The 23340-nt window shown below is 40.2% G+C and overlaps 1 protein-coding gene and 1 long non-coding RNA gene across 3 annotated transcripts in view; one reads left to right on the top strand and one right to left on the bottom strand.

The window, feature by feature from the left end:
- The window catches only part of vps50 (VPS50 EARP/GARPII complex subunit), a 99885-nt gene that overhangs the window by 71721 nt on the left and 4824 nt on the right, over positions 1–23340 (bottom strand). For both annotated transcript variants that reach the window (XM_035681124.1, XM_035681125.1), the window contains exons 3-9: positions 19615–19737; positions 18561–18632; positions 12970–13023; positions 7411–7481; positions 6628–6745; positions 5749–5784; positions 5230–5312 (exon numbers count right to left, since the gene is read on the bottom strand). In XM_035681124.1, the coding sequence (XP_035537017.1) occupies positions 5230–5312; positions 5749–5784; positions 6628–6745; positions 7411–7481; positions 12970–13023; positions 18561–18632; positions 19615–19737 (557 nt within the window). The remainder of the gene's footprint in view (positions 1–5229; positions 5313–5748; positions 5785–6627; positions 6746–7410; positions 7482–12969; positions 13024–18560; positions 18633–19614; positions 19738–23340) is intronic.
- On the top strand, positions 379–1402 carry LOC118342543. The gene is made up of 3 exons (XR_004797493.1): positions 379–463; positions 845–896; positions 991–1402. It is a non-coding gene; the product is annotated as an uncharacterized LOC118342543 (long non-coding RNA).

Here is a 23340-nt window from a genome sequence, read left to right as displayed (position 1 = left end):
GGAGGGGGGGGGGGGAAAAATATATTAGATATGAGCTTTTTTTTGCTTGCAGTAAGCAAATATGGCTGCCAGTGCACTCAAAATAAGTCAGGATTCCAATGCTACCAGAAGTCTTAAAACAAGATTAAATTACTTAAATTAATATTTTTGGTATTCTTGTTTCTTTGTTTGTTTGAACCTACAATCTACAAGTTGGGAGATGTGTGCTAACTATTGAGCCACCATCCCAAGAGACTACTGGTGTTGTGTCTCTAACCACAGCAATGTTGATCAGCTGGGTCTACCATTTGATCCACACTGAAATATCTCATCAACTATTTTATACAGAGATTCATATCTCATATCATTTTACTTAGGTATGGAAAATTAAATAGATTCATCTGAACTTGGCTTTATTTCCACTGCTCTGTAGGTGATGCTTGTCTCTATGAATCAATCAAAGGCTCTGAAGACACTGAATATGGTACAGTATATCACTTTGATCCAGACTGTAATATATCAACTGTTGTACAGACCTCATGTTCCCCAGAAGACCCACGGTCTTATTTCTACCATCAACAATAATCAACAATAATTAGATGGATTGGGGCAAAAACTACTACTTATTGAAGCATGGCATCAATAGCTCCACCTTGTGGCCATTGATAAAACACCACAATATGTTTTGAATGCATTGTTTATCTACATTATTTTGAATTGACATAAAACAACTAGAAAAAATAAAATCATCCTGTCTTGGCTTGGAGGGGGATGGAGGTCTCAATATGATCTGATTTAAGGGGACTGATTACAAGGGATTAATATAAAATCCTCTAACTAAAGAATATGTATATTTTAAATGCAGATAATGTCCAGGATGTTGCCTTCAATTGAACATAAAAACATTTAAAAAAACGGTGAGTACCCCAAATAGTTGCAAAATAGACTCAAATAGAATACTTTAGAGATTTTTTGACAATAAGATTTTTTTTTGTCTGATTGTCTTAACAGGAAAGCAACATGAACCAGAGGAGAGCTCTGTTTACTCTAATGTGAAGATAGGAACTGCTGTCATGCTCAGAGTTTGTATTGAAATTATCACACAGGAGGTCATTATGGGTCAGCATGCAGTTTAATTAATGTCAGTCACTAGCTACTACCACTAGATGTCAAAAAAGGTTTAATTTCAGAAAAGTTACACATATATATGGCCTTTCAGACTTTTGACTATTTTCCGTCTCACAGATATGACGTAAAGCTAGATTGTTTTTTTCTTTTTTTTGAAGTATATTGTACGACTGTGTATTGTACTTATTTTAACATGCTACTTTACAGTTGTGAAAAAACACAAGAGCATTCCGCTTTTTAAAAAATATTATTAATTTTTATTTTTTATTTTTTTTATTGTTGTATTATGATTTACAATTATGTGTTGTATGAAGTTTCTATTATTATTATTATTATTATTATTATTCAGGTGATTGTACAGCTTTAAAGTCGACATCTTTTGCATCAATAAACAATTTTTCCAGCAGTGAGCTGTCAGTTGTGTTTTTAATTGTAAATTTGTTCTTAATCTCAATTAAGGACAACAGAACAAAACACATGCAACAGTTTATTTCTGTGTTTTGTTCATTTACTTAGATTTTACCTTGATGCATTTGATATCTGAAGTGGTTGTAGTAATATATGAGGTAAAAACGCATTTCAAATTACAGATATCTTTAAACCATCTTATAAGTATACAGCCCTCATAAAGTCTTAAAAAAGAAAAATAAAATGTTGTAAAACAATAACACAAACACAGTAAGTCTTGATATTTGGTCTTTCTTTTAGATTAATGTCTGATAAGAAGTTTTAAATTTGCCAAATGAAATGAATAATTTTGCTTCTTTAAAGTTGCAATATGTAAGAATTGGTTCAGCTCAACCTTCTGCTGTGTTACTGTCGCTGTCCAGGGTGCTGATCCTGGATCACCCAGGAATACTGAAGCTGTCCTGGCTGATGATGCCTGTTGTTAGCACTGATGGGCAGGGTTACAATTAGTGCTGTTTGCTCTATAGGAATTTTAATTACATAATAATGCAACACGCTGATAGGAGGAGAGGAGTAGGCTTTGTAACTGTGTCATCCTTTAATGGATGGAAACTGGACGACATGTTAGTAGAAATATGTCCAGAGAGAGAGAGAGAGAGAGAGAGGAGATAAAACTGTTTGATCATACTGGTCATAATGTTATTTGATCAGTGTACCTATAAATAAAGATATAACATTATTAATTTTATACATACAGCACACACCCAAAATACAGGCACTGGTGGAACAACAGTTGGAATATACTGCATAACATGCACAAATTAACAATAAAATTATACTATACGGTGTAATAAGATTAAATTTAATGGTCTCATGTTTCATAGATGTACAATATTTTTTTCCACACACACACACGCACGCACATACGCACATGGACACCGATTCAAACGTTAATGTAAATGAAACCTCTGATATTACAATCCTTCTAGCTGACGGGACCCAGGCAGAACAAACGGCCAATTTACAGTGGCAGATTAATGAGGACTCCTGGCAACTAGCAGACGGTGTGCAAGATGGATGACAGCGGGACGGCCAATCACACAAGAACCGGCAGAGCCAATCGAGGAGCTTGTGGGCGGGTCTAAACTAAGGGAGACAGGCTTCAGCTTGAGCGGCCGTTTTCCGCTTGGTCCTAGTGCTTGACGGGTCTCTGTTTACTATAGCGTAACATTGTTTTTGGACGGTAAAAACTGCAGGGGACCAAAACGGCCTTTTGAAAAAGTGCAGGGGACATGTCCCCTGCACTTTACAATTAGCTCAAGGGGAGATTTGGAGGATTTTCACCTAGAATAACCCATTGACAATTTGTATGACAACTAGTGTAAAATAACAGACTCAAAGTAAAATATGTTTTCTAGTGAGCAAAAAAAACTACTTACAAATTCTGTATGAAATTATTTGCAACCTTGATATTGTGACAGAGAATTGAGATGATTTTTATTTAGTTGATTAGAGTTGATAGACAGGTGCCTAACATGCATTTATGTTATGTTTCAAAGGGAAGCTTCCAAGCTGATCTTAAATGTAAAGAGGGAAAATAATGTAGACGTTTTTTAACATGTATGTATATATATTTCTTTGTTACTGCCATATGAGTGGCTCACAATAATACAGAGATGTTCTAGGCTAGGTCTAAGGCTACAGCAGAGTTCACAGTGTATGAACATTGTGCTGGCATGCGAGGGTCTTGCTGCCCAACAGCCGCCCACATGGACCGGCTGATGAAAATGAACTGAGACGGAGCATTAGGCTGTGTAAGTGCCTTCTTGGGGAAACAATATTGACTTTTAAAGGGCCGGGGACAGGGACAAGGGAAGGGCAGGCATGAAACAAAGCTTCCATGTAGGACATTCAGCGGTGCATGGAAAAGCATAGCTACAAGGTTAAATCAAAGTGCAGCAGACCGGCAACTAGCTGCTTAGGGAGGGTGATGCTGCAGTCAAGGTTCTAGCAATTCTGGGCAGAGAGCCTGAGTGCAGATGTGCGATCAGTGCACCAATGTTAAAAACTATGGTATTCAGGGAGCGGTATTAGCATAATGCAAAGGAAAGCACAGGTGAAGAGTGCAATCGAATTTCTATCCAGCTGACACAGACACGTTTGGTTACACATCCAGACCTTGTGTGAATACACTGACAGTGCCGATTCTATAAAAGTGCTCCTTCTTCTTATAATGATCACGTTCCCTTTATTGACAGGCCGGCTGCAACGGTTGGTATCGCTGGTGGAAAATGGCGCACAAGTCTCTTCGGCACATTCAGCGCACATTACTATGGACATGCAACGGCATTAACAGTGAATTAATGAGTCTGTGAAAACAAAAGTGATTTCCAGATAAATAAAGCAGCTGCACATGGGGTAGAAACAGTGGGAGGGATTTTCCACACCACAAAAATCCCCTGTGCATAATGTTGCCATATTGATTTCCCAGCAGTCAGTCTTTCACTTGGATGGTATTGTCACAGCCAGAGGCCCATTGTTTTCTGTTCTTTTCTTTTAATGTGGTAAATGAATGCTGTTACTGTTGATATGAACTCAAACACTTCCTGCATTTGCATCATAATAAATGTTTTTTAATTCTAAGGCAGTAATCAGCCTTAACCGCGAAACTAACCAAGTGATGGCTGGTTAATAAAAGTTAATTCAATAATTTTTTTGTGGATGTATTTTTGGGGTGTGTTTTGGGGTTTTTAAAAGAGTAAAAACGTAGAAAAATGTGGACCCACACATGGATGAAGTGGTTAAACGCAGAGGTGTAGGTTCTCAGTACTGTTTAAATTAAGTATCTGCGAGGAGGAACTGCGCATACCTTGCCATGCATGACAAAATAGCAAACCGTATGTTACATATGCAACACCATATGTTTGCGTTACGTTGGTGTGTGTTGTAAGAGGGTCATTCCCACACACTTATTCATAAAATATTCTGTCCCGAGTCTGTACTTTTGGTGTTGCAGGAAGAGGGAGAGAGCCAGCAATGATGTGCAGCCCTGATCAATCCTTAATCAATACACAAAAAGGACCCCTGTGGCACCCACATAATTGAGCACAATTACACAGGAAATCAAAGGGACAAGAGATGATGGCCCTCGGTATTCAACCAATGGCCAAGCTTCATTGGGGTGTACCGATAACACACACACACTTCATACACCCTATATTTACTCACTAGACAGTGATATCAAAACACAAAAGGTTAAAAACATCACTATCTATCCCTAAACACTCGCTGTTCATCCTCTGGGGTTCTCATGTGCTTTTGACTGAGTCTGTCTGACTGTCTGTCTTCTCTGTTGATATGTTTTTTTCTGTCTATATGACACGACCAGCTGTCTTTCTCCATCTTGTAGCAGGATAGCTTTCAATCCAACAACTACCTTAGCACAGTTCAGCGACAATATGCTTAAAAGCTGGCAGCTGCGTTCCAAGTATGCCAACCACAAACCTAAAAAAAAATAATAATAAATAAAAACAACCTTAATAAGACCTCTCCTAACAGAGCAATTGTGTTCCAACACAGGGTCACAATTTTAAAGGAGAACCATTTCCTACTTTCCTGGTCAGATGACCAGACAATGCTCAGAATGATCTCCATGTCCATGCCTGCTTTTTGGATACAACTAAATATCACTCAATCAGTCTGTTCGTACTGTACCTAATGCAGCTGTAGTGTTTGAAGGTGCTGGCAGCCTTTTGACATTCCAGACAGAGCTGGATGGCACCTGGGTAGTCCTCCTCCTAAAGGAACAGAGCAGTGAGGGTATGTAAAAAATACAATAGATTGACTGGGGTTGCATTTACAGTACAGTCTTTACTACAGTTTATAAAAAAAAAAAAAGGGAAAGGGAAAACACTATTCTAAATGATATAAGTGTTATGTGTGACTTCTTCTGTGCATTTTTTTTCTCATCCAGTTTGATCCTCTTAAAAACGGTTGTTACGGCAGATAGTCTGCAGATATACAGGGATTACACTCTGTGGTAGTCAAATCCATTGCATGTGCTACAGCTGACCTTCACAACAGATAGGCATTTGCCGGAGTGTCTAGTGTTTGTGTGGGTTTGTCTTTCAATGCAAAATCCCTACTGATGTTTGACCTTTCAAGTCAATTATAAACATTTCTCCCTGTGTGTCGATGTGTGTGTGTTTGTGTGCGTAGAGAGGATTACAATACCTCAAGCATCTCGCTGAGTCTGACATCTGTTCTTTGCTGTGAGGGGAAGAATGACAAGAAGAAGATGAATACAGCATTAAATCACTATCAGGACACAATAATAAGAGATAACTAGTTCAACGTTGGTTACGTGTTTTCCTACTGTGACCGATGTCTCTAATCTTTGGATGATTACTGCTTGAGCAATTGATCCAAAGCAATGAGAATGATTAAACAAGTATGTTTGTTAACTTTCATCTTAATTTTAAAATCATGTAGTGGAGGCACAGTTGCGAGTGATAGAAACATCAATTCATTTCACAAAGTGGCTGTCACACACCTTTATGCACTGTCAATTTTAGACTAAAACAGTCTTTAAACGTGGGGAAGGTCAGATTTCCAAGTGGATAAAAAAACACTCAACAGGCAGATTAAAATTGTATCTCAGGACTACAGTGTACATGAATTATGTTACAGGTCAGAAACATACATGAATCAACCATAATTGCACAAAAATAATTATGTCGATTACCGTAAGTAGCCAGGTTAACAGAAATAATTCAAAGGATCGCTTGTAGACAAGTTTCCAGCTTTTTTTCAATTACACTGACAATCTGTGCAGGGCATGGCAGTCATGCTGGCAGGTACGAATTTGGCTTTTGTAAGTTAACAAAATCAGAAACGACAAGCTCAACGCAAGGACCCAGTAAAAAGCATGCGATTACTTGGGACTACCTTTTTGAAGGTAGATCAAAGGTCAGCCTCAATTGTGAACCAGATTGTGAGTGCTCACTGTGATAAAGCCACAAGGATCCTTTTTATTAGTTTCTTCCTTCTTCCTTTACACAACGGCTAGATGCAGTTTGGAACAAGATATGTTGTACGTAAACCAAACTTTACCAGAGTCTTGATGGTCCTCAGTGACTTAAGGAGGCCTGTCAGCAGTTGTCGTCTCCTCTGATTGGCCAATAGACCCAAACTGGCTTCTGTGAATCCCTCCTTCGACACGCTCAGTTGTCTTCACACAAGATGTCACAGCACAGGGAGAATATAGCATCAATTCAGATTAATACTACTATGTACTGCATTGTAATGAGCTGTACACCTGGAAATATTATACACCAGTAGGATTCAGTATTAACTGCAGTCATTATGGCAGAGCTAATAGCACTTTTTTTATCGAAACCTGCATATTTGAAAAAATCATTGGTATGAATAATTTTGCTTTTGATATTTCAGGTTCACCAAACATGTACCTGAGACATGAATCATGATACCTGTGGAATATACAAAATGTAATATGGTGAAGAAATGACTACACTACAATATACAGTATACTATTACCACCTGAACTTTTAGGAACACTAAGACAAAATTCCTTGTCTTATCAGCCACAACAACATAATAAGAAGCCCAATAAACCAAGAAAAAACATAAAGATAAAAGCGAGCATCATGCATAGTGTTTTTGACTTTGTTTTAAGGGCAAACACATAGTTGTCAGTTGTCATTAACAATCATTTGGGACCATACTATAATATATATGATCATATAAGAATATATGAAAGGAAGAAATGTTATCACTGTTATGAGAAAAGCACTTTGTATGCAGATGCGGTTTGAATGGGCTATCGCAGCAGCTATTTCATTTAATAAATAGACAATATATATAGAACGTCATTACCTCCTTGCATTAGTGCAAATGACTGCTGCCAATTGCAGGTTAGTCTGTAACGCCGTCACCCGCTCCAGTTCCTGTGTATAAGGAGGTAAAAATTACAGTACATAAGAAAAAAGAATGATTTACTATTTGGCTATTATCTATCTACTGCTAAAAATTCTAAAATCATCTATAAAACTGAAGCCTAGCAAAAAGATATTGTTAGACTGGTTCATTTACGGTGCTGTCAATGAAATATACCGGTAATAATGCCTTTCACTGAGTAAATCATTTCCCCCACTAAGTACTGCACAGACTTGCACAGCAACGCTCGCACACACATTCATCAGAGCACTCTTCAGTAAGATGCATCCTGCTGTGAGCACTTTATGGAGATAGATATTATAGATGATGCTATTATGTAAGGCATGTATCATCAGCGCCCAAGTATAATGTCGTTCAAGAGAACAACTTTCGAAACATAAAGGAAATGAGGGAAAGCATACATTTCTTCATAGCATTGACATTTAAAAAAGGATCAATGAGCACCCGGCTCGGAGGGTTCACTTAATATGCCACTTGAATGACCTCTGTTGAGAACAAACACTCCCTGAGCCAAAGAAAGTCCGAGGGACAAATTGCATCGCAGTTATATTTTTGACTTTTCTCTTTCTCTCTTTGTTTTTATTTTCTTGATCTGCCAGATGTCATGCCTGAGGTGGGAGATGCTTGTTCTTTGATCTTATTTTTTTAATGTTGTATCCCCCTCCGCTAAAATGAGGTCCAGTGTTCACAAAAATGTTCTCATAACACTGTCAGACATAAAACAACCTTTTACCAAAAGAATATAGTCTGGGGAAATTCATTTTCAACGGTAATAAAAAAAACAACAACAACATCAAAGTGCCACTTCAGCTGTGGGTACGGGATCAATGATCCCATTCAAACCAATCAGCCCTCATGATCTTGAGTGTTGAAGAAGACCTTGACAGTCCTCCGAACAGTTTGCAAGAGTTGTTTCAATAGCCAGGGTTTTCTCTGAGGGGACATTCACCATGCGACTTTTATGCTTTTTAGCTCAGGGCCTGTGAACATATTCTATCACAGAACATTGTTAAAGTTAACACTTCACTGTCAGAGAGATCAATAAACTGCTTGCAGCTTTATAGACCTCAAATGATAATAGTTAATTATAATAGTTTTTCTATCATTAAGCTATCATTAACTTTGAATTTGTTCAACATTTTTGGAAATACACTTCTTTCTCAAGAGTTAGATAAGAAGATTGATGTCATTGTCGTATCTGTACGCTAAATATAAAGCTACATCCAGCAGCCTGGTGTCCTAGCTTAGCCTAGCATAAAGAGTGGAAACGGGGAAACAACTAGCCTGGCCCTGTCTGAATGCAACAACATCAAACTACCAGCATGATTCTTTAAAGTTTTTGGTGGTTTTATTTTTCATTTCTACTTGTTTTAGATAGTGATAGTGATAGCTGGAGAGAGACATGAAAGGCTGGGGAAAGAGAGAGGAGATGATATTCAGATGCAGAAAGGACTCAGTGTTGATACATGGTATGCACCATACCAGGTGAGCTCCTGGGGTGCCCAGCATCTAAAATAAATAACAAAGGCACAACTTTTTTTACATTTCAGGTACTAGTAAAGCCAGTATTACGAATATCATAACATTAATACAGTCAAGGACAATATATAGACATGGTAAACTCACTTGCACGCTCACAATGATGCTTTTGCAAATCAAATAGTACTCAGATATCTAAAAGCAACTGTCCATGAAGCCTTCACAGATCTAGAACCCAGAAACCTTTCTTAAATAAGTACATCAGCACTGGTCAGAACAGTTTATTAAAACATGAAAGTACCACGGTGGGCTCGGTACACTCAAACATATATTAAAATGTGTCCTCAGAAAATGTCGCAGTGGGAACTTGCTGGGACCGGGCTGACTCACCAGGACCAGCTGAGGAATAATTTAGAGACTGAATCAAGCAGATTGATTCACACACTGGGAGCAGTGCTGCCACAACTGTAAACCTCTACTATGTCTAGACATAGTAATAGAGTGAGATTCAAAAAAGCCAGACTCATCAAAAGGTTCATGGCGAAAGGGCTCAAGCTATGCGGGGCATTATTTCAAAATCCCAAACTCCTCCTGACTTCACCAGCATCGTGAGAGTGATGGAAAGTCTAAGTTGTATAATGGCTGACATGTATATTGGTCAGTGGTCAATAACTGTGTAGTTACAAAGAAGTGCACTCAAGGGTGAACCTGATCAAGAAGGGAGCATTTTTTCTTTCCCATGTTCTATGACTAATTTTCTTTTGCTTCGCCAAACAAACGCACACAGTCTGGCTCACGCCCTCTATCCATGACGCCCATTATCAACATGCAGGTATCGCTGTATCCAGCAGTTGGCCAAACACTTTGTCCATGATGTAATATAGAAATACTCATGCATTAAGTTATTTGCACAAATCCACACAGGAAAAGATAAAAAAAACAGCTTGAACAAACACATGCAGCTTCAAACAGATCACATACACACACACACAGACACACGTGGTCAACATGCTGAGTGCCTCGTATGTAGCCCGAGGCTCCGATTTGTTGTTATTTCGCTGCTGTGAGCCGTCTATCCTGTCTGTAAGCCACAGTTAACCTGACTGACAGAGGGCTCAATTAGCTTAGCTTATGGAAGGGGAAATACAGTAACTGTGTACACTGGTGGACTGACAATTGGTTAGTCAGTATTTAGTACATAACAGAGGTTAAAGAGCTGGTGTGCATGACTGGGATGAACCAATAAAAAAAAGAATAAAATACATGAAATAATACCTCAAGTAAAGAGAGGCTGAATTCCCCTATATAACTACACACAAATGCTGAAATACAGTGGATCTATATCTACTGTGCACACACAAGAAAGGTGAGCCTAATCAAACTATACAAACCAACTCCTACAGTATTCACAAACAAAGGCACTGGTGTGGGAAGTGAAGGTCAATGAGAAATTATTGTTTATCATATATTCATAAGTGGCCCTCCCTGCGACCCTCCAGCACATGGCCTATGCACCGGCTCCATGTTACCCATCCTGCCTACACATTCTAATGATGCTGCTGTCTGGGCCCTGCTCCTCCTTTGCCTTTGTGTATGAAGGTGAATGGAAAACAAATTTGAATGACATTTAGGACACACGAGTGCAGTGATTCACAGCAGGAGTTGACATTTTTTGCCTCCACCTTCACACACAATTACCAAAAGGGTATGTGACCATTCTAGCAAATCTACCACACATATCAACAACCCTGCTTCCTGTTAATCTATACCGATGAAACAACCCTCTACGTAATGATTGGTAAAGATTGGACAAATTACCAATCTCTTTTAAAGGACGAAACTGGGGAACACAAACAAAGGCACATGCAGTAACTGTTAATGAATAAGTGTTTCCAGTGGAAAATAATTGAATAGTCCAAATTCATTCCTTTCCAATGTTGCTGAGTGACCTGGTCAGGGCTACCTGGGATGAATTCATAAGAACTTGGCCTCCCCACAAGGTGATCTTTCTTTCCTGGCAAGTCTAAGGGTGGTGCACTGTGGATCAGTTACTGGCAGGTATTTGAAATTGTCCCATTATCCATTTTATTGATCCAGCTATTTAAAAATAATGTTACATCAGTCAACTTTAGAATACCAAACTGTAGAGGTATAAAGGTGAAAGAGAAGGGAAGAAAACTCGGGGAACCTGAAAAATATACACAATTAGTAAATCAACGGTCATAAATCAATGAATAATAACGGCTCTGGTCTCCATGTAACCTTCCACATGAGTTAGCATGATCACACTTCTGATCCTTTCTGAGTGCAAGCAGAGGCCACGTGTCACTAGAGGGCAGCAACAGTGGTAAGACACAGCTCCCAACAGAAGAAGGGTTAGTCGCTACACAGCTATGAATCACATCAGGCGCTTAGCGGGCTGTCATTTCAAGTTCTGAGGCAGGGGTGTACGTGTCTGCACAATTTATGTGTCCACCAATGTGTTATACACATCACGCGAGCACTGGAGAGAATTGGTATTTGGCCCTGTGGCAGTGTTTGTGCAGGAGTATGTGTTTCTGTGTACATGGTTGATAAAATATCACACGGCAGAGATAAGACGACTTGAGAAAGAATAATGGTGAAAACATAAGGGGGGAAACCAACGGAACTCCTCCTATAGATGCAGGTACATTGCAGCAAACACAACAGTGAGAGGGGCCTCAAAGAGGTCCCCATTTTTCAACTGCCTTTCATGATCGAAGGGCAGGATAAACCATATTGCAAGGCCGTATATACTAAACAAATCTGCAAATCAAGAGACAAGCACCAAGTACATCGCTGCTCTTGGCTTCCTTTGGTCTCTATTTCTTTCTGAAGGCTAGGAAATGATCTAGTTAAACTCTGCATTAATGCAGTGGATGTAGAAACTGAAGTGCCCTCCAAACTCCACAAGGCATTTGTAGTCCAAGTGAATCTGGACTGAGAAGGGTCAATGGAAGTGCCCCTGGAATCCCTGGCAACATCGACTAATAAGCCCTGCTGTCATTTTAACTCTGCAGAGTCACACAGAGTATCACAAAGATAATGATCAATTCACTATTCATAGACTGACCTTCAGATGGCTAAGCAATGATGGTAATTACACTGCAATTTCACAACATACCAAATACGTTAAAGCTGTCAGTCATCTGCTGTGTCTTGCCGGGATGCCACAAATCACTTAAAATGCAAGCAAAAATGTTTACCTAGTTACTGCAGCTGGCCTCAGCTGCTGCACCAGTGTCTGTATAGAGTTTCACTTACTAATAATCATTGATAGGCAAGATTATTAAACCTCCAAAAAAAGGTAGTAGGAGTCATTTCTCTTCTTTTATATGTAGGAGCAGGTTCAGAAAACTACTCTTAGCTCATGTTTTTATGGTTTGAAGGGTCAAGAATGTTGCATTTCTAAACAGAACGAGATCACATTGGTTCACTGCTGCCAAATGAATCAGATTAATCAGTTAAAAGAATCACTCTGACTCGTCACTGTAGCTAATGTAGTCTCCTGTAATTTCTAGTCCCTACTGGGTCTGACCAAAAATAGACTGATTATCCTCTTACTCGATATAAAGACATCATTACACACACTGGTTCATTTCATTTCATTGCAACATTACTAGGCGATCAAAGAAGGGATTTTATGGACTTGGTTTTAATTCACAACCTGACTATGCTCTGAATAAAAACTAGATTATTGCCCTCCTTTCCTTATCCATGGATGGAGTCAAATTACCCATTACCATGGTTACGGAAATTCTAGCATATCCTCTTGTCAGCAGCCGACCCAAGAATACATCCACTGATACTCTACTAATGTAAGTCATACAGTAAGTCATAATTTGAGAGAAGATGCCGTTAAAAAAACGACCAAAAGGTATTTATAACTAATAAAATACTACTTTAAGAGTGTGGCTGGGACAGAAAAAGACAAAAACAGTTGTTTAATGGGGTCGTGAGTTAACACTGAAAGCTTACCTTGACATAAGAAGGCTGTTTCTCTAGAATGAGATCGGCGACCTTTTTAGAAACCTAAGGAGAGGGAGAAAGGGGAGAGAGAAAGAAGAAGTTGAATATAAAAAAAAAAAAGAGTGAAAAGACATTTTGATGTTCTTCTGAAATGTCCCCCACAAAAACAGTTTGGGCAGTTTAATCTTGCTACTGAGGACGGAGCATGAATAACAACCACTGATGTCTGTATCTAAAGCGCAATATAGCCAAAGTCTTTTAAAAGAGTGTCTCCCTTTCTCAGTTTAGTTTCATTCAATGTCTTATTCAATAGCCTTACTCTTGTTTCTTTCAAAGAAGCATCTCTGTTCTCTCTGTTCCTATTGTGTTTTTTAATGTTCTGTCTTTTCCTTTGTGCCTTTTGCCAATTTTACTCACAGCTAAGGTAAAACTGTAATAATCAAAAGAGCATGTGACCTTCTTATGGCATAAATAAAGCGCAGTAAGCACTGCTATGAGATCAGTATGACCCCATGCTACGAGTGTTGCCCACCGTTGCTTTTAGTGGAGAAGGAAAAAGCTGAAGAACTTAATTAATGGTAATTGAAAGACGCGTAGCCTCGCTCACACTAAAGAGCCATACAAACAAGGTTGAACAAAGTAGAGCTTAACTCCTATTTATGACTCATTTAATACTTACAACTTTGGATACTATCTAAATGTAAAAATGTACACACTCATGTATGTTCAGGAATGGTTCGTTTCTAGAGCTCACTGGCTGTATCAATTAGAAGGAAAACAATTAATTTCAATGTCAAAGTCAAGAATGAATGAAGCTAAAATGCTTCAAATCTTACTACAAATACATAAGCTAGAAATTCATTAAATACTCATCCAGTAGATGCAACAAACCAAACCACTTTCTCCCATTCACAGTGAGGCAACACATACGCACAGCGAGTAGATGTTTTATGATAGGCGTGAGTTTATTCAGAAGTGAGGAAGGTTCATATCTGCTAGTATGCAGTAGAGCAGGCTAGGGGCGGGGATGACATTTCACCATGTGTTAAGTATGCACAGTGGCCGACTGGAGACCTGAACAGATGGTGACTACAGCTCAGTTGAAACTGTTCATTCCACAGGAGTGTCTGTGTCTTTTAACATTCAAATGTATGAGTAAGAGAAAGTCAGAGAGAATGGAATTGTGTTAAAGAAGGCCGAGACAGACATTCAAACTTTCACAATGCTGCTGCAAAATTAGGCCATAATGCCACCTATTGGCAACCCGCTGATCATACCAATCTGAACTTTTTAAAAGGAGCTAAAGAGTCTAAACACATAATGGAAATGGAGCTGTGAGCCACTAAACCCTCCTACCTGAGCCACAAGGCCAAAGTCATTAGTTTTCAGCTTGGCCTCACGTACAAAAATGGAGGCTAATAGTGCAGCAGCTGGGTTGCAAAGCGAGCACAGCGCATAATATTTAGCAGATGGAGTAAATGTTGTCCAAAAAATTAGTTTCCGGCTGTAAAAAGTCATCAACTGAGACACACAGGAAGACAATGAATGCCATTTTTTTTCTACAGGGAAAACACACGCGCCATGAGGGAGAACTAAAATGAAGAAAAATGAAGAAAAATGAAGAAAAATGAAGAAAATGGGACAAGAGAAGACAGATGCCTTATATAAACTAAACCCTGCATCTCACACATATCATCTATTAGAAAGAAAACATATAAGCATCAATAAGAGAGAGTGAACATGTCTGGACAGTTCATCGGTCATTCACTCATTAGCAGGAAGGTTGAACACCATATACTCTAAATATTTTTCTTATAATAAATGAGAACATGTTTGCTGCTTCTGACAAGTGTTTACCGAGATATATGAGTCAAATAAAGCTAAATTAGCTAGCACTAATTAGGGCTGGTAGCAGTGAAAAGTGTAGAGCAGCTAAGTAATAGTGAAGGTCAGTGTTCCTGATTAAGTGAGCTAAGGACTGAGACAGAGAGGTTTCCACTGGTAACGCAGGGGGATATAACCAATATTAACTTTGCAGCAGCGGCCTAATGCAGTGCTTCTGCACTTATAAGGAGAGATCTTGTTAATAATGCAGAAAACAAGTCCAAATTGCCAAATGAAAATAACATTGGGAAAATTCATTTAGGAGATTCAATGTTTCTTATGTAGACTTTTTTTTCATGACAGTGTGAACAGCACAGATCGCACTGAATCAGATCTTTTCAATTCTAATTCAGACCACTTTCATATGTGGTCCAAATCAGATACAAGTCAGATTGGTGCAAACGGTCACATTGAAATTCATGTGATTTTTTACATCACTCTACAGACATTCGCCATGGCCCGGTCACTTCAGGACTGTGACCTGTTCACAATGCAATCTGATATGGGCCATGTTTAAAAAGTAATGTGAGCAGCCAAGCAAAAAAGATAAATAAATCAGATCAGAGCAATGAATCAGAATTTAGCGCTAAGGCTTGCTGTGTGAATGTAGCCTGGCTGACTTCTAAACAGGGTGTTGTTGCACTTTGAAGCTGTGTACAATATGTCTCTTTTTCATGTAGCGATGTGATCTCATGCTCTATTTTCGCTCACAAACAAACTTCCTCTGCACAGCAAGACGTCTTTTCAGCCCGATTTAAACAAGGGACAATTTTGGCAGCCAGGCACAGGATTTAGGCAAAGGTTGCATAAGCATTGCTAACTTTTTTTTTTTTTTAAACTGAGCAGAGGGAGAGAATTCATTACTGCTGCAGGAGGGATAGTCATCTCTAGCTTTCAAGTTTCATTAAAAATTGAATATGTTCATCCACGTTATTAACATCGCCTCCTCCGACATCTCTGCAGCCTACATTCCTGTAAAGAAAGTCACTTTGAGGTGGATGGGAACTTTAAAGCAAAATGTGGTGATACTACCCATGAGTTGTCTCTTCAAAGGCATTAAGCACTGTGCACACGTACCTGGTTCATTTTTTTTCGGGAAAGCCAGGGGATATTTATGTCAACATGCGTCAACACACCGGTTCTAGCATACCTCCTCACAACAAGAGTGGAGAAAGAGAGGGACAAGTACATGCAGTACACAGGTACAGTACTGCATCTTTCTTACTTTTATCTCATCTAGTCACGCCCCGAGATACAGTACACACACACACAGACATGCACACACACACACACACCTACATCGAGCTACTTTACAGCTTAACTAATGCCGTCACAGATAAAGTGTGTGGAGACCTTCCACATCATCTGGCGGGAGGAAAGGCCGGTACACAACAGCCCCATGGTGAGAATCTGAAAGCACTATTATTATGTCTTCAGAGGCTCTATTTCACACATTGACGACTACATGCCTCTATAGGCTTGGATGTGTGTGTGTGTGTATATTGACTTGCATGAGTGGGGGAGTATATATGCGGCTAGTATGAATGCACAAATACAAACTGCCCACCTGTAGAGATGGCTTTCCATCAGTGGCAGCAGGAGATCGTCCTTAGTTTGGTGAACCGCAATGTACGAAACCATCCACACATGACTCCACAACACAACAACGGAATTTCAAAAAATGTGTGAAGGACTTTTCTGCATTACACTGTCAAATTAATTCAGATTTATGCTCTGCTAACACACATCAAACACATAACATCAATCACATAACATCAATCACACAGGCTCCCTGTCAAGGCAACAGTGTTGATTTGCTCATACAAAGCATCAAATATTTTTACAAAACTTACTCTACCAATTAAAAGTGTCAAATTTTGTACCAGGCAAGGTGCATGTATATATGCATGTACATGGCGGGAGGTTCCATGTTTACCAATATCCATCTACTGTGTCTGTGAGGGATGGGAGTGATAGTTAAAGTGTTTGTTAAACATATTAACTGCAATAACAGAAATGCATTATTCATAAATGGCAGCAGGTGTAATGCTAATTAGTAATTATACTTAAAAAAGGGTTTACTGGTCGATGGTATAATGAGTGGAAAACATACACAAAACAAATACAGTATGGTTTTGTACATGTCTTTTGTTTTGCTGCTTATAAATGCAAATAAGCAGCTGTTGCATGTGTTCTCTGTGTATACTATACATTATAAGTGGAAGTCAAGTTCTATTGTCTCTTTCTCAGCTCTTATGGTGGAAATTAACATGCACAACTGTGATTGTAGAGGAAGACCAGATTATTTAGCTTGAAAAAAATAAATATGAAGCTTCAGGGCATTAAGGTAGACAAACAAGGTAGGGGGTTCCCTTATACAGAATCGGGATTGCATTGATGAGCTTTCTGAGAAACATAGCTGCATGTTTGTTTTGCCTGACAGCACACTGGACCAATTACCACGGCCATTCCAACGAGGTGGTTGCAGGCGAACAGCCAGAGAGAGACAGAGATAGGGTATATGCGAGAGTTTGTTTGTGTACTCTTAGGCTTTACCAACTTGTGGGTCTCACCAGGCTACAAAGTCTGAAGCATCTCTGTGGACAACTGTCAAAAATGTCAAAAAAAGGGACGTCAGCGTGACATGGAGGGAACAGATGTGACAAAGGACAAAAAAAAAAACGAAAGTGCTGCGGGAGCGAGGGAGACAAACAGGTGTGTGAAAGTACAGAAGCTTGTCAGGAAAGAGTGCAAATGGGCGAAATCTGCACTGGATTGTGTGGACTGAGGGTGCGACGGGGAAAAGAGCCGTTTTCTCTCCCACGTGTTTCTATAAATAGAATTTGTTGACAGGCCAGCTCTCCAGTCTGAAGCTGCGAGTACCTGGCTGACCTCAGAATGGCGGCCAGTGTGAAAATGGTCCTGCAGTGGCCGTAGGAGGAAAACACAAAGCACAAACTACGGCTGGGTGCAGGACACGTCCTTCCCTTTTGGATTCATGGACCACCAAGTTGCCAATGAACAAAAAAAAAAAAAAGAAGAGAAAATCATGGTGTTAATGTTCCTGTTTTGCCTCACACACTCTCAGCATGGCCGCCGTTGACTGGAGTGGGACACAAGAAGTTGTCAGGCAGGCAGACAGGATCTTTGGGCTGCCAAGCAAATTGTTTCTATGAAATCATGGCACAAACTTCAAAGCTTTTATCTGAATGAAAAAAGGCTTTTGTGGTATTATTTTCAAGATGCATTAGTGTTTCATACTGTATGTCTGCAGCGTACGCCAGTGTGTTAGGTTATAAGCACTTTTCATTACTTTAATTCTTCCAAAAACAGAATGAACTTAAACGCTGAACAACCTCTTTTAAGACAACATAGACAAAGTGCTTAAAGCGCACAAGAAAAATGGAACTTTGAACATCTACAGTTGCATGACGTGTGCAATGACTCAGGATCTAAGTGGTGCTTTTAAACGTATTACATGGTCTTTATCAGCAGATAGAGATGTGGCTCATACGGAATTTCTTAATAACAATTCAAATAATAGCTACTTTTGTCTTCTTGACCTTTAAAAACATGAGCCAGAAATGACCCTAAAATACACTGACCGGGTCTGACACCATGTGTGAGTGAGAGAGCGAGAGAGAGAGAGAGGAGAAGCGAAGAGCGAGAAGAGAGAGAGCAGAGAGAGAGAGAGAGAGAGAGAGGAAGATACTTACTGCTGCCTGTTGTCTTTTCAGTTTGTCTCTGTACTCCTCCAGCTCCTGCAGGTTCAGCTCAGGTGGGAGTTTCTATAAACACGCGCATACACACACACACAAGGTACTATACAAACAAGCTTATTGTTTGTTTACAATACATCCTCCTACACAGGTGAAAGCGCCCGAGACATTTGCAGACACATCCACAAACACAGTCTTTAAGACCTTCTCACTTCTACAGAGTTGCATTCTGCTTCCAAACACGCGTACTGTTCAGCGTAGTAAGAGTCGCTGCTAGGTGTGTGTGTGCCAGTCCCAGACAGAAAAATATTCAAAAGGTAGAACTATGGCAATATCCAAGTTCTGGCGCTCAGGGCCATAACAGGGATTTCATTTATCTTAAGAGAGCTAATCTTCACTTCTGAGCATCTTAATTTTTCAAAGATATCTCACTAGGCATTTCAAAAGAGCTTAAGCTGGTTTAACTAGTGCGACTGGAGATAGCTGCAGCTCTTCCTCCATTCAAAAAAAACAAAAAGAATTTGCTCAATAAATATATTTTACCAGATCATAAGTCAGATTAGTCAAGAAGGTAGAGGACGTTATTTAGTAAACAGCAAACAAACTCTGCTAGGGAAAGAAAGATATTACAAATCCATGGCCCAAAGGATGATAGGTAATTACTTTCCTCTTGACTGAGAGTCTCATTTCAGATGGTGTAGCAATACCAAGATAAATCTAATGAGATTTCACACCTTTCCTCTGTTGAGCGGATGCAATCCATCAATCCGGATGTCAATGGCACGCATGCGGCTCAGCAGAAGTGTAAGAGACAGCAGCTCAGGTGAGAAAGAGCTTTAACGCTGCCAGTCAGACAAGGTTCAACGCACAGGAAGTCACATTTATTCACATTAGAAATGCAATATTTCTCTTATCAGAATTACTGAAATGTGGTGGGTTTGATGGAGTTATTTTTACGGAGAGGGCGTGGGAACCTGGGAGCGATGTCATGATTTTACAAGTGAGTGGTGCTCATTCAGTCAATAACGCTCATTCATAGAGAGTATCTGACCTCCAGTTCGTGCTGCACCATGTCGAAGGAGTCATTAGAGAAGTAGATCTCCTCGATGCTGTCGATGATCTCCTGCTCCGCCTGGGGGTCGATGGGCTGCTCCCTCAGCTCCCGCAACTCCTCCTGAAAGAGGGCGAGACGGGCAGAGAATTAAAAGACGTCCTTGAAGAAAACACTTTAGAAAGTTCCAGACACACTAGGACACAAACAGAAAAAAGCCCCAAAACACAGAATTACATCATTTCCAAGTAATGGAAACAACAAAAATCTCTAACATAAACATCCAGAAAAATACATCAAAACAGAGGAGGAGAAAATAGGGTAACACAGGGGGAAAAAAGAGGAAAGATGCCAGGGGAATAAACAATAAAGGGGAAGAGATAGGATTAGGGGAACAAGAGGTACAAAGGAGTTTAAAGATAGGGCAAGGGTGAAGGACAAAGTGAAGAGAGGACCGAATAAAAATGAGGCAGAGAACAAGAGGCGAGGAGAGGGAAAGAGGAGGTGTGTAGTGGGAAAAAAAGGGCTTGCAGCTCGTTTCGTTGGACAGCTGTCATGGGAGATGGTAGGCAGCCTTTAGAGGCATGATGAGAAGAAAGGAACGACCGAAGAAATACGACGAAGATTCCCCATCAGAGCAACTTGGAGAAACATCAGAGGCTTATTGATTAACATGCTGTGCATCCGTCGAGGCTTATTGCTACAGTGAGTCTTTCAGATGAATGGTTTTAAACCCACATTCTTAATGAGCCAAGATATAGTCACAGGTCAATAACAAAGTGGTGGGATGGCTGTGGTAGCAATATAAAACGAGTGGAAGTTTAGTATTTAGTCATAAACCATAAAAGTATTGGATAAAATTGAAATTTTAACTTAGAAGAAAAGTCAGGAGGTCATGAAAACTGACCACAAAACCCAACCACAATACTCAGAATCACAATCAACCTCATGGTGGCGCTAGAGGAAAACTCAGGGCATCCCCAAAGTCCTTAGGATTCCTCCTCAGGGGAACATGGATGTATGTAGCAAATTTCATGGCAATCCATCCAACAGTTGCTGAGATATTTCAGTGTGGAGCAATGTTGTGGGCCAACGCCATGCCCATCCCTAGCCTCCTAAATCCTAAATATAGCTAAATGTTACATTTAATCACAATATTAAATCGCATATAAAGAAAACACCTCATGCTAAGTGGCTTCACTTTATGCCCTCAGTGGAAATCATTTATTTAAGGTAATGCTGCTGAGTCTAACAGCTCGTTTGTGTGGGATCAATACGTTGAGGCATCATCACATTAAAGCATTATGTCGTTAAAAATAGTCCGCAGGCTTGGGAACGAGGTGAACCGGGATGGATGTGGAATTATGAGATGAATTAAATCCATGGACGCCCCTATATGCATCCATACTCTATTAAATACAACTATACAAATCTCTGTTTAAGACCTGCACACGTCATCTCATAAAGACTTAATGAGATAGCAGACACTGCTCAAGAGAACCTTGTTACACACCTGCCTAACCACAAATATTTTTCCCAGGTATTATCAGCAAGAAGCGTGCAGCAAGGCAATGAAGTGTGCCACCCATGCAACTGAATCTGCTGCTGTGGGTGAGTGTGTGAATGTAGAATGACACTTATATAGGGCAACGCTACTGTGAGTAATTTTAATGTTTGCAGTCAAATATAGCCACATATAATTCAATTACACCAACAGAATCCCATTTGTATACCATATATACAAGTATATAAGGCAACTGGGAGGACGAAAACGTGCGCATGTGTCTGCGCTTGTGTATGTGTGTGTCTGCAATATAGGACTCTTAGGCAAGTGTGCATGTTGCCCTGTATGAATCAGGTAAAGAAGTGAGCAGGAGGCCTGGGTGAAATGCGTGGGTGAGTCCGTGAGATTGGGTGGAGGTAGGAGATCACACTCTGCCGTCAAAAGGGTGGGTGGGAAATCAGCTCAAATGAGAGGGAAACGGGGAGGGTGGGGGGAGTTTGAGGCAGATGACTCATTGGTAGCAAAAGTTAGAGCAGAAAGAAAAAGACAGAGGAGTGAGCGAAACAAAAGACAATGATGTGGTGCCTACTGTGATGCCACTCCAGTACGGTTAGAGCAATTCACCTCCCCTGTGTCGCTGCCTTTCTCTTTTCCCTCTCCCCGCCTCAGACTCCCACTCGCAGTGGCGTGAGAAACTCTAAACACCTTAAAGTGAATGACTTATTGAGAGGCCCCCTCGCAGGTTAAATAATTCCCTCCCTTCCCCGCCGCTGCATGGGTTACAAAACGAAGCAGACGCCGGTGTGCCCCACGTGTGAATCCCCGTATCAGCCGCTGTGGGGCTTTGATCAAATTTCACTTTGAAGGATGAGGGACAAACAAACCACCCTTCATCCCCCTCCTGCAAATTAATGAAATTCTCATCTCATTGCGGAAATTAGAAATCTATTTGCATCCGAAGTGCGGGACATTTAACAAGCCTTATCAAAGAATCACGGTGGATATTTGTCTGGAGTGCTGATTGAATGTGGAAAAATCAAGCGCGGAACAAAAAGGTGCTCAACAACACGGGGCCCTGATAAAACCAGAGACTGAATAAACAATAGGAGGTTCGCGGAAAATCCTGCGAGACATTGGGTAGAGAAAGACAAGGGGAGAGAAGGGGCCAATTATTTCCACTATGGAATCATTCATCAGATGAACAAATCCAAACCTCCTCATTGTAATCAGCATTGAATATTTATGGCAGGTGTAGCCTGCCTGTATATCCTCATCTGCTCCAAAACAAGGGTTTAACGCTGTCATCTTCTGGGACATTAGGACGCAATCACAGCCAACAGCAAATACCCAGCCTGCACCACTCCTGTCAGCTGCTCAGTTAACAGGCAATACTGCTGAATTTTTACTTGGAAGTATGGGACTATTTCTCCTTCTCCACTGAGTATCACTGAGCCAAAAGCGAGGGGCTTCTCTCTATCAGTGTGGTCATGCAGTTGTTTTAATATATGTACAGTCAGGTCCTTGGAAGCATAATTAGACAATATCTTATCGGAGACAAACCTCATTGGGTCACCTAAGGCCATAACACATGTGAAGTGTCAAAGTGAGCTGTGCCCCCAGCCTCCAGACAGCCTGAGATGACAGGTTATCAAGCACGCCCTCCTCACAGCTTCAGGCCCAGTGCCGATCTTCAGAAAATACATACTGCATACTGGAGGTATTCAGCCAATCATATTCTTCAGGAATATCTTCAGGAAGTATTGCAATAATGAGCAGGAAATGTACACAGCTTGTGTAAGCGAATGGGTTTTTTTTGTGTGTGTGAGTGAGTTCTTTGAAACTGATAAGATAAAAATGTGTAATGAGTAAACTGAGGCTGACCCCTGCTGGTGTGAAACGGTAACTGCATGTACCACGAGCACTACCTGCGGGGCTGTACCACTGTTTGCCTGAAGGAAACTGAAGCCTCCGGGGAAAAAACCCACCGCTCCCAACATTTCCCTCAACAGCGTTGAAGTTAAATAGAACATTTCTCAGGACCACACAGATATTATGTGCCAGCTTCCTCTGCTAAAACTGTATCGCACTTAGAGTTAGGGCTGCAATGGAAGATTATTTTCATTATTGATGTGTCCAAAACCAAGAGATACTGAATTTCCAATGATAGAAACAAAACACAGCAGTACATTCTCACATTTGGGAAGCTGGAACAAGCATGTTTG

This window comes from Morone saxatilis, unplaced genomic scaffold, assembly GCF_004916995.1.
Source record: "Morone saxatilis isolate NCDOM2014 unplaced genomic scaffold, NCSU_SB_2.0 Contig9, whole genome shotgun sequence".
Lineage (NCBI taxonomy): Eukaryota > Metazoa > Chordata > Actinopteri > Moronidae > Morone > Morone saxatilis.
The sequence above is the reverse complement of the archived record's forward strand: the minus strand, read 5'-3'. Positions and strand labels throughout refer to the sequence as shown.